The 12,975-nt window shown below is 33.7% G+C and overlaps 1 protein-coding gene across 1 annotated transcript in view; it reads right to left on the reverse strand.

The window, feature by feature from the left end:
- Positions 1–6,084: 6,084 nt before the first annotated feature.
- Positions 6,085–12,975, reverse strand: part of DCUN1D5 (defective in cullin neddylation 1 domain containing 5) — a 25,264-nt gene continuing 18,373 nt past the window's right edge. The window contains exons 5-8 of the mRNA XM_007448561.1: positions 9,965–10,073; positions 9,775–9,879; positions 7,943–8,045; positions 6,085–6,140 (exon numbers count right to left, since the gene is read on the reverse strand). Of these exons, the coding sequence (XP_007448623.1) occupies positions 6,085–6,140; positions 7,943–8,045; positions 9,775–9,879; positions 9,965–10,073 (373 nt within the window). The remainder of the gene's footprint in view (positions 6,141–7,942; positions 8,046–9,774; positions 9,880–9,964; positions 10,074–12,975) is intronic.

Genomic DNA, 12,975 nt, shown 5'->3' on the forward strand with positions numbered 1-12,975 from the left:
TAAGTGGTAGAATAAAACAGAAAATCTCTGCTCTTCCAGTTTATACAGGATGGTAAAATTTGTTAGAAAAAAAAGAACTATTCTAATTGCTTTTCATTTAAATACCAAGGTGTATTCATTCAACATTTACTTAGTGCTGTGGATAGGGCCCTATTTGAATTTCACAACAATACTGGTAAGTACTATTATCGCTATTTTACAGACAATAAAACTGATGACAGAAGTGACTTGTCTAAAAGTGACATAACAAGGAGGTGGCAAAGAGGAAACCAACTCAGGTTTCTTTGATATTACTTCTAAAAACTCTCTCAATATTTAAAGTAGTTTCAAAGAATGATATAAATCCAAAAACAGGTAAGGTTTCTGCATCTGTAAAAATAACTGTGTATAAACTTGCTATAAGCCATTTGATTTGCATAATAGAATACAGGGAAAGTACTAAAGGTAAACTAATTGCACTTAATTCAATACTCACAAAAAATAATTTTGCTAAGTTTGATAACTTAATAACACTAAGTCTCTGATGACAAGTTGTTTAAATAATTTAGCCTTTCATCTTTCATGGTTCAAACGCAACTGGAAGCAATCATATGGAAGCACATTTTCTTTTCACCAAAATATGTGACGGACTTTTATCCACAAGCTATTTTCTACATGGAAAAATAAATTATGGGTAATACCCAGTAACACTCAGTTTATTTACATACACACACCATTGAGTCTGGGGTAAAGCTGGTTTCATACATACCCATTTTGCTTATTTTTGTTAGCTTTAAAAATAATTTTAAGTACTGTATTTGAGTATTTCATAATATCCACAATTTTAGTTTATAAGTAAAACAATACGTCATGTGTGGCACAATTTTCATTATTACTTTAAAGCTGAGAAAACCAAAATTGCAAAGGATAAAATTTCTTCAAAATGATATAACTTGGGGAAAAACTAAGAAAATTTTAATATAACTCTTACACTTATGGACCATAGATCCACAAAATAAATAAAACAAAGCTCCAATAAAATTGGCATCATAAGAATCCATACTCATGTTAAAGTCTAAGCTTTTTACTGGATGTATTTTAAATAATATTTAACACATGATAAACCAGAACCCATGCAAAATTGAGCCATATTATAAAAGGTTTAATAAATTACAGACAAAGCACACAAAATAAAAAGAAAATGATCAAACCAATAACAACTGGTCTAGGAAAGGAGAAAAGGAAGCACAATCTGTATAGGATATAAAAGATTATAAAGTGGATATAGCAAATTTATGATGTTTTATTAAGACTGATATTTGAGAAAAGGTAAATAAATTGTGCTTTAAAAGATCTAAAGATTTGGTCCAGTGAAGTAAACGTTCACAAGAAGAGTCTCTACAATTAAATAGTGAATTAGAGATAATTCACCTGAGGCTTGGGGCAGGAATTTATCTTTACATAATCTATATAAATTTGACCATAAAATTTAGATTGCTTTTTTGGGCTTTGGCAGTACTACTTACAGGTAACAATGTCTGTCAACAAAAAAGATCAAGTCTTAAGCAATTTGTCTGCTTGTTAACAGATACTTATGAAAGTAATAAAACTACATTCATTAAAAAATTATATGATCTAGGGACTTCCCTGGCGGCACAGTGGTTAAGAATCCGCCTGCCAATGCAGGGGACATGGGTTCAAGCCCTGATCCGGAAAGATCCCACATGCTGCGGAGCAACTAAGCCCATGTGCCACAACTATTGAGCCTGCACTCTAGAGCCCGGGAGCCACAACTACTGAGGCCACGTACCTAGAGCCTAAGCTCCGCAACGAGAAGCCACCACAATGAGAAGCCCACGCACCGCAAGAGTAGCCCCCGCTCGCCGCAAAGCGAAGAAAGCCAGCACAGCAACGAAGACCCAATGCAGCCAAAAATAAATAAATAAAAAATAAATTTACATAAAAAAAATTATGATCCAAAATATTTAATAATCCAGATTGGCCTTTCCTCAGGATATCAAAGATATTTTGCTGTTACTTCTCTTTTCTCCTGAAGAGTAAATAAAGCCTTCTTTGAAATGTTTCCATGTAATGACTGCCAGTATCAGTCAAGAAGTAATACTACCTCAAGAGAGAATTCCTCTTTAAGAATTCTTTAGATGTATGATTAAGAGATTATTTTGCCTTTTCTCTTTGTTTAACATAGAAATGCATTTAAATTATGTATTAAAATGTCCCCAATTTATTTGATACTTTAGAAATTTGGTAAGCACATGAGAGATGTGCTACACAACTTTAGGCTATAGGAGCCTTGAAAGCCTGACAAAACTTTATGAGATTATGAATTATCACAACAGTTTTAAGTACACTTCAGAAAGCAGTTAAAAAAAATTAGTACTCTTACTGGCTTCTCAAGCTGAGTACATAATGTATTTCAATAAATGCTTTTATAACTTCACATAGCATTTAAGGAGAAGGAACATGTTTTGATGAAGAAATAGTTCAAAGTAAAATGTTTCAGGGCTTCCCTGGTTGCACAGTGGTTAATATTCTGCCTGCCAATGCAGGTTTGAGCCCTGGTTCGGGAAGATCCCACATGCCGCGGAGCAACTAAGCCCGTGCGCCACAACTGTTGAGCCTGCGCTCAAAAGCCCGCAAGCCACAACTACTGAGCCCACGCACAACAACTACTGAAGCCTGCGTGCCTAGAGCCTGTGCTCTGCAACAAGAAGACACCGCAATGAGAAGCCCACGCACCGCAATGAAGAATAGCCCCCGCTCACCACTAGAGAAAGCCCGCATGCAGCAACAAAGACCCAACACAGCCAAAAATAAAAACAAATAAATAAATTTATTTTTTTAAGTAAAATGTTTCATTATTAATACTCTACATTAACTTGTATGCTTTAAAAACTCTATCTTAAAATTCTACTCTCTTCCTCACCTCCTCACACAGTAGTGACAGCATTAATATTGTTAAAGATAAATTTTTGGCTCAACAGATGAAAAGGCATTTGTATTTAAGAGAAGTACTCTTGAGGGTCAATCTAACATTCCTATAGAAGGCTCTCATATTCCCATTTAAGAAACACTAATCTAGAGTACTTCATACAAAGTAATACTCAAATCAACAAAACCTATACATTATATGTAAAAATACTATTACTGTCAAAAATGGATTATGTCAAGAATTTTACTGGAAGCATTCGAAAAACAAGAAACCATTAGACAATAAAAGACAAACATTGCAACAGAGTCAGGTCAGCACACAATACACCATTTTTTATCTCCTATTCAAGTAAGTTACCTGAATCCCTAGGCTATTTCCTAAAGATACCCTTCCTTGTTAAAAATTATTGGCTCCGAGGGTTTGGGGGACAAACTCTCCATCCTCTCACAGTTGAGAATCAACACTTGGCTCTACTTTTTTCCAGTAGTATAACATCTCTATGCTATTCTGTAAGAAGTAAGTCGTTTCCAATAATAAAGCACCATTGAGTATCATACCACATAAAGGAAGTAATACTGAAAATTTTACAACAGGAGTTCTGGGAAGGCACTTAAAGCTAACTAGCTAAAAGAGCTCCAACAGTTAGAAGGTTTCTTTTTCATACTGCAGGCTCCTTAATACTATCTTCTTTGCTTATACCACTTAACCTCTTGATCAGTAGTTTCCCAATAAATTATGTTCAAATATAAATTAAAAAAAGAAAAGACAAGAAAGGACAAGCCCACATTCTGAGATGAATGAGGCAGAGTAAGTTTGCTTCCAAAATAAATGAATGTTATGACTCTAAGAAGTGAAGAGAACTAGGAAGAGCAAGAGAGTAAAGCAAGCATGGCCTGGGTATAAGTGGGCTGTTGACTTAAGGAAGAAGTAAGTTTCATTTAAATTTTCAGGTTCAAAGTCTAAAAGGTATCTTTGGATAAGTAAGCAAACTAAATAGTTTCATATATTTTATTTATTTAAAGGTCATCTATAAGTTTTGAGTGTTCCTTATTTCACTTTAATATTGAAGATGACAAAGACAATAAATTTTGTTCAGGCCATAAATTGACAACTTGTAAAATTTCATTATTTTAAATTATATGTTTTGGAATTAAATAAAAATTGGCAATATTCTTCAAGTTCAGAAGTTGTTCCTTGAAGAGTCAAATTATCAAGACTCAAATGTCTAAAAATCTAAATGCTTTACAGTTGTCCCTCAGTATCTGAAGGGGACTGCTTCCAGGAGCCCCCAAGTTTACCAAAATCTGCAGATGCTCAAGTCCCACAGTTGGCCCTCCACATCCACAGGTTCTGCATCCATGGATACAGAGGGTTGACTGCATACTTATTTTAAAAAATCTGCCTATAAGCAGACCCACACAGTTCAAACCCATGTTGTTCAAGGATCGACTGTACTTAATATTAAATTTAATATTAAAACATCATTCATAATGTCATAACACTGTATGCTCAGTTCCAGTAATTCAGTGATTCTAATACTTAGCACAAGTATTCCAGGAAAATTAACCTTATCTATCAGACATTTAAGGGAAAATTTTTTTTCCATATTATACCAGTGTTTTACAAAGTTGTACAAAGTGATTTCATTAAGAAGTAAAACAGCAATCATTTTCTCCCAGCCCATTAACCAAAAAGCAAAATAAAAATCTTTAAAATGCTATTCTCCCATAAATATTCACTTCTGTAATCACTCATTAAATAAACTCACCATCAAAAATCAACCTTTACCTTAAATCCCAATAGAAATGTCCTTAACATGGAAAAGCAACTTATTCACTTTTCTCCACTCATACAATGAAACTAGGAATGTTATGGAGGTTGTGACTTGGCTGTAAATGTGAACAAGGTTTTCATATCACTGGGACATTGGATAGTTTGAAAAGGAATGTACAAACAGCCCTGCTGCTAGTCCAAAAGATGCCTTTCGTGTGAATTAAAAAAAAGGCTGTCCTGTCCTCAAGATACTTTATTGCCAAGTCAGAAATATGATAATTAGCAATGTAATTGTACCAATGTAAATGGCACCCTTGAGTTGGGCACAATTACACCCAGAGTTCTCCCATAAGTCCTTATTCTATTATATATTTTTTCCAATATATATTTTAACTAAGTCCACAACATCGGAGCTAAGGTTTCCTTATGACCAAAAAAGAGATGGAGGAGGGGTGCCCTCAACAAAACTCCCCAAATCACAAAATGACAGTTAAAAAAGATCACATATATATGCCACTAACAACAACAATAATGATGATGATACAGCTTCAATACTAGTCTTAATTTCTCTCATAAGGCTGTCTGATTTTGAAACCATTAATATATGAACCTTGCTCTTTCAAATATAAATGAAATTTTTAAACTGATAGAATACAGAAAACTTAAAATTCACATTAAGAATATACATGCAATGCTGATTTATGCTTATGGACAATACTATTTAATGGTTAGGAAAAAAAATAACTAGACATAATCTTTCCAATTCTAAACTGTGCAGATAGAGTATGTGCACAGTATGTTGGCTGCTTTCACAGAAAACCACAGCTGAAAGCTGGAGCACTTCCAATATCCAGAAATGTATTTTATTAGCTGCATCAGAAAATCATTACCCCAGAAGTCAAGGCCAAAAAATATTCTTTCTAATTGTGCAGAAATGAATATAATGAGTTATACCATCAGCAGACTGCATTGCCAAATATTAAGATTGTTTAAAATCTTTAAATTTCCACAAATTTCCAGTATGACAGACCTCTAAAATTCAAGAATTAAAATTTACAAAAATAAATACCACTCTGACACTCAAGGGACATCTTCACTTTAAGGCCTTTGTCACAAATCTGAATCTTTATTGTTCTGAAATAAATGTTATAAACATAACTCAAAACAAAAACTTCAATATTCAGTCTCGGAAGAGGTGTGGCTCAATGCCCATAACATGTAACAAGAAAACTTCCTTTAAAAAAAAGGAAAAAAAAGTACTATGAGAAGTCTTTCTTATGAGTGAAAATGCACCCCTTTGGTTTTTTCTTTTTTTCCTCGTCTCATTAGCTTGTACACACATAAGGATCTAAAGGTTTGCATTTTCTTCACAATAGTTCTTGCTATGACGTTTGACGAACTTTCTGCCACTCGACAAATTCATCAAGAAGAACAGGCCCTAGAAATAAAAGGAGCAATTTTATTAGAGTTCAGGGAACACATCTCTCCAACTATAAAACAAACTCCCCACAAAGTCTGTGGTGATGATAGGGAACTGACCCGTCCCTTCTCCAGGTGGTTTCCTTTCAGCCTCCCTATTCTACTTAATGAGTGCTTTCTTAGCCTTTTTTCTTTTTTTTTGACATAAGGGACTTTCCACAATAGATATTTGTAGAAACCTCCTCTCAAGATTTGTTTCATGAACTCTCCAATACTAAGTCATTATTAACCTCTCTCTTTTTCTAACTGCCCACAGCTTTCTGCCATTTAATTATTAAACAATCTGAAAAGTGTTTAACGTAGTATTTCTGTTACCTCACCAAGAAGTTTCTAAGTTTATTGAAGGTGTGGCCATATTAGAGACTTATAATATTGTTCCAGTAATAGGATCTAGTATAAATGTGAACACAAAGCAAGTACCTAACAAATACCTGACTTAAGAACTATTGTAAAAAGGTATTTTTGTAACGCAGGGGGTTCAAATTCATTTACTTACAAAAGTCAGATAGGTAGTTTAAATAAGCTGTTTATTTTTTGTAAATGTAGGAAACTCATTGCCACAAGGAAATATGCTTGCCCTATTCTTCTTAAAGCACACAACCCTCTGGTGGTCTCACTTTTTCTCTTGCTTTCGATAGACATACTTCTCTACCGTAAGAAAAACAGCAGACCAGTATAATAATAAATGGCAACTGAAAAGCAACCTAGTCGTTGGCATACTGTGGACCAGCACACCGGAACGCAAGTCCAACATAAGCCACTACTTGGTTCCAGCCTAATTCCTATAAAAGAACACAGGAACAGTTTTGTCAGATTTTCTAACTTTTCAAGCAAATCCAGAAGCTGTTTTTTTATACAAAATGTCTCAGTTATAATGTTGACTCAAATGCACATGAAAATACACATTTGCAGGCCAGCCATAGTCCTTGGGCTGCCAGTTTACTGCTGTAAGGTATTATTTCTAAAAATATTAAATTTTATACCATTTTGTAGGGGGAGACACAATATATATAGAAAGAAATAAAGTTATCCCTTCTTCAGTATTTTGTTTCTTCAGTGTCACAAAATAAGTCCATAATTTCAGTTTACATTTATAGGAATATATCTTTTCTATGTAACCCTTCACAACATTAAAACAACATATGCAACCAAACTGATGGTGGGAAATAATTTATCGTGAGAATTCGTTCGGCTTAGCTAAATAATTTATCATTACTTCAAAGTTCTATTTTATGGCATTCTGGATTTTCCACTGAAGGGGATGGACAGATATTTTAATTTGAAGGATTAAAAAATTGTCAATATTTCATTTCTTGTTTACTCAATAATTCCTGAGGGAAGTTACTTTGACATCATTTGCCATATTGTGAATGGCTATTATGATATTAATTTTAAAGCTTCTGCTATTGTAGCTGAGGTTTTGCTTTCCTATTTTTAAAATCATGACTATACTTTTCTTTCATAGGAAAATGCCAGGAAAGGCAGGAATAAAGCAGAATTTTAGCTTCTAGCTGCAGAAATTATATTCTAAATTTAGCTACCAAGTAACCAAAAATATTTCATTTACCAGCACAGATTTTATAATGTTGCTCAATCTAAGTTCTCTACCTTCTACACCTGCCTCCTCCACACTTCTCACATAATTAAATAAGAAATTGTTAGGAAGTTTAAATCCTTTATGGTAATGCTACACAAATCCACGTTCTCATTTAATAGTTTTAAGAATTTTACTTTCATAGGAAAACATTATATTATACTTACAAGCACCATCTTCATCATAGTTACTAAGATCAGCATGGACTGTTCTGCTGAATTCTAACACATTGTACCACTGATCTTTGTTCATAACGCGATACTTTGATTGCTGTAGAAATGATATAAATTTTGGATTATAGAACAAGCACTATTTATTAGGACTGGACTTCAATAAACACAGTTATAACCTTCTTTTTGTGATTTAGTCTTTCCTAAAACATTTATTCCTCTTTTAATTATTTGCGTTTCTAAGAGAATCCTCAGGGTCATTTAGATGTCAACTTCATCAAATTAATTTTTCCCTTTACTTTTCTTTCATTCTTTAATTTTTTTGGGGGGGGGGGCGGGGCACGGCATGCGGGATCTTAGTTCCCCCACTAGGGATCCAACCCCTGCAGTGAAAGCATGGATCTTATCCACTAGACTACCAGGGAAGTCCCCTTCTTTCATTCTTGAGGAATAACATGAGTGTCAAGGGCACTAATAATAAGGGTAAAACTCAATAAACTTTTACCAATGTATATGCTTGTGTAATCACCAATGAGATCAAGCTATACAATGTTTCCTAACACAGTAAATTCCCTCCTACTGCTTCTCACTAAATCATTTCTTTACGTAAGATTTACTGTTTAGCACATTTTGAAGTTGGCATCTTTGGAGGCAATGGAAAGGGCACAGACTTGGGTTCAAATCTCACTTCTGCTACTTGAGTGACCTTGGGAAAGTTATTCATTGGCTAAGTGGAGATAAAACATAATTCAAAATGGTGTTATAAAGATTTAAAAAGATAATGTATGTCAAACACCCTCCACATAACAAGCATCTGAAAATATTTACTTCTCTCAGCTCCTATTAGAGGGGAATATGTTTACAGAGTTATACTTACCGTTGCCCCAAAACTACTAATATGAGGAAGATTGATAACATCCATCAACCAATCTACTTTATTAGGCTTAAAGATTTAAGTGTGCACAAACCCATTCACATAAGACCTTCTTATACCACTGTCTATTATCACAAGTTTTAAATGAAACTAATCTGGGGAACCTGTTATGATAAACAACCAGCTTTATGAAATTATTTTCAAAGCAAAAGCATCTGTATTCAAGAAACAGTGAGAAGTATACAAAAAAATGAAATGAAATGAAATAAAATGAAATAAACAAAATAAAATAGAAAGAAGCACAAAAACAGATAGGAAACTAAAGAAAGCAATGAAAAAAAGGACAGTATCTTCTTCAAACCACCACATACAGAAGGTGCTATAATAAACCTTCTAAAAGAATACTTTCTTCATAAATTCAGCATACATTTCTCAGTAATCACTATATTTAAGTACATCCTCATATTTGTGGAAATAAAGTTTATTTTAATTCTTTAGATTGAGCCTAAGTTTTAATACTAAAATTGGTTCTCTTATATTGATTTTTTCAGCCTAATACCCTGTATAACAGAGAGAAACCTGATTTAGAAAGCTTGAGATTTGTGCACTAGCATAAATTCTCTCCTGCAAAAATCCCAAGAAACTAATTTTACATGAAGGATGTCTGTGCTAAAATATATTTCTTGAAGGTTTCTTTTTTATCTTTTTTTTGGGGGGGGGGGTTGCAAGGCAGGGAATAAAAATGAACTTATGTACAGAATATGTTAATGAACATGAACTCATGTCTAAAAATGACAGCAGATACATACACATTTTAACAAATTTTCAAACACTTAAGCAGAATTTTTAAAAAGCACAGTATTGAAAAATCTACTTGTTTTTCTTCAATTAAAGGTATATTTTCAATCAGCTTAAGTTTTAAAATATTATTTTAAAAATAAAAACACATACATACCTCCAGGTACTGGTAAAATACTGAAAACAGTGGCCATGTCCTCCCAAGGAGAAGAGCTAACATAGACTTAGCTGTATCAATATCAAGGCTTCTCTGATCTTTATCCTAAAATAAAGGTAAAAAAGTTTCCCTAAGTGTGGTTTCAAGATTAAAAAAATATTAAAATTGAAAACATGGAAATTCCACCTACCCTTGCAAAATCAAAGGCATATCTGTAGATATTCTTAAATGAAGAAATATCATTCAACTGTGAGCGCAAAAAGTCAAATTTGTTCTGTAACTTTTCTGTGCAGTCACACCTTAAATTAAAAAAATCAAACATATCACATAATTAAGAAAATTAAATAAAAGCATCTTTAGGGGTTAGAAGGAATGCATTAAAGAAAAAAGTGAGCACATTTATGAAGTTAATTTAGGTTTAAAATTCTCTGATTCACAAATTTAGAATAACAAACTATTGCCTTGTATCTACCAATGCAATACAAAAATGAAAAATGATAAAAGAAAAGAAAATCTGGCAATCAATGAAAATTCACTCCAATAACTTTTCTTGAAAAAAAAACAAAACACAACTCCATCAAAAACTCCAATAAAATCACAAATATTTGATAAAAAGAGATGTACTAAAATGTGCTTTTACCACAAATAAAGTTAAGATGACAGAACAAATAAAATTAATCAGGCCTCTGATACAAATTTCACTGGCACCAGTTCTTAGGCACCAGCTTGGTGAAAGAGATTAGCCATGATTGCTTTTACAAGTTTAGTATATAACCCAGAGGAAATACATTAGTGATTCAGTCATAAACTCAGATTCCTACATTTTTAGTAAACAAAAAATCAAAGTAAATCAGTGATAGCACCTAACTTCACATAAGGCACATATACAAAAGAATGCAAACAAGTAATACATGTTATTTCTAAAGATTAGACATGAAGTATAAGAAGCTAAAGAGATGGAATGTTCACAAATATTTACTGGCTTTCTGACTCCCTGGGTTGATATATTCCCCTACTTAGGAAGAAGCAAGGCAGACAAAGCCTTTTACAATTGGCACAAATCTCCAGTCTCATCTCCTGCCAGGGCCCAATATCCTTAAAATATAACTGTGCTCTAGTTATAATTTCACTTACCATTCCCAAATGTCACAGCTATGCTTTAGCACACATTATTTTATCTACCTGATATGCTGTTCCTTCTAACATTTTGACAAAATATTACTCATCAAAACCTAACTCAGTTTGCGCTCTCTGAGATCATCTGACTCCCTCCGATCAAATTAGTTGTGCCATCTACTGAGACCAACGTATTCCACTCAAAACTGAATTTTAGTACTCATGACGTAGACACCTAGCATTCTCAGTTTTAACCAAGATTTTCACTATTCTAAATCAACATTGTGATGTGTAGTAACTTATTGTTTTATTAAGGTGTAAATATCTGAATAAATTTCTAGTGTTACTTAACTCTTACATTCTTAGAATAAGCCAAACTTGGTCATGTTACCTATTTTATACACTGCTAGATATCTTACTATGTTCATAAGTGAGACTGGCTTGTAAATTTTATTCTTTCACACTCTCTTTTCTAGTTTTATAACAAGCTTATACCATAAGCTTAAAAAAAAAGAGAGAAATAGTACCCTTTCTTCTGTTTTCTGAAAAAGTTTACTGAACACTGGAATTAGGATTTGTCCAAACTCAGCAACTGAAAATCCACCTGGGCCTTTTCACTGAGGGAAGGAAAACCTTTTAATTACTAAATCAGCATTTTAAATGGCTATCAGACCATTCAGATTTTCTATGTCTTTTTAAATCAGTTTTGGTCATTTATACACTTTTCTGATCATTTATCTCATATATAATTTTATTTAAATATGCCAATTAAAATATTTATAATATTTTCTAATATGATTATTATATTTATATATTTTTGCCTTTTCTTTGCTTTTCTTAATCACCTTGCCATAATTTAATTCTCTCAATTGTATCTTTTTTCTATTTTACTAAGGTCTGGACATCTTTTTATCTCTTCTTTCTTTGGGTTAATCCTTTTTCTAACTTCTAAAATTAGATACCAGTTCATTTGTTTTCAGGCTTTTCTTCTCTTTTAATATAACATTTAACACTATAGACCTCCCTCTAAGTACAATTTTAGCTTCAGCCACAGTTTTGTAAGTATTATTGGTTTGATTATTCACTTGTAAATGATGCCTTAACAAGAGTGGTTTCAGAGGAGTCGCAGCGATAAAAGTTTTGCTAGAATAGGTTTAAAAGAAAGAATGAAAAGAGAGAAACTGGAGAAAATAAGCATAGACAATTGCTTTCGAAGAGTCTGGTTCTAAAATGGAGCAGAGAAAAGAGCTCTAAAGTGGGATAGTGAAGGAGGGCAGAGGTTTGCTTTTTAAAAAAATAGATACAAGAAATAACTTCTACTTTTAGGAAGATGAAGTAAATGTTCTCTTCCCTATCTCTCCTGCTAATTCAACTAAAAGCCCTAGACATTATATATAAAACAAACATAAGAAGACTCTGAAACAATCTGAGAAACAATACAGTAGTATTGTTCCTTGGGTTTTCTTTTTGCCTTGTCTATCCCAGACTTGGAGATGAAGGAGTCAGAAAAACAGAAATGCCAAGGAGGGCAGACAAACAAACAAACAAAACAAACAAAAAGCCTGCTCTCCCGCTAGTCAAAAGTAAGCAGCCTAACAAGACAGAAAACATTAGAAAGAAACACTCTTCTCCTGTCAAACACCAAAGAAAAAACTGGCTCAGACCCCAGCAATGCCAGCAAAGACTGAATGGGGACCTGAGTGGTCTACCCTCACCAGAGTATAAGGAGTTTGCCCTCTCAAATTCTGCAGTGTCAGTAGTGGAAACCACATGGGGAACATGAACTTCCACTCCTACCAGTTAGTAAAAAGCAGCCAATCCTCCTCTGACCTGACGTAGTGTCAGAGGAGGATTTATAAAGAGTCAGGGCTTTCACTATCACCGCAGGAACAAGGCCACCACCCTAGTAGTGTCAGTAGAGACTTTTTGGGGAACAAGAAAGTATCAGTGGAGGCATAGTGGGACCTAAAACTCTCATGTCTGCTAACAGTAATGAGGACTTCCCTCCTCGGATGTCAAAAGATGCAGAGTGAGGAACTTTGATTTCTATAGGCTGGAAGTAATAAGGTAGTGGCCCTCACTTTT

Source organism: Lipotes vexillifer, unplaced genomic scaffold, assembly GCF_000442215.2.
Source record: "Lipotes vexillifer unplaced genomic scaffold, Lipotes_vexillifer_v1.1 scaffold593, whole genome shotgun sequence".
NCBI classification, from domain to species: domain Eukaryota; kingdom Metazoa; phylum Chordata; class Mammalia; order Artiodactyla; family Lipotidae; genus Lipotes; species Lipotes vexillifer.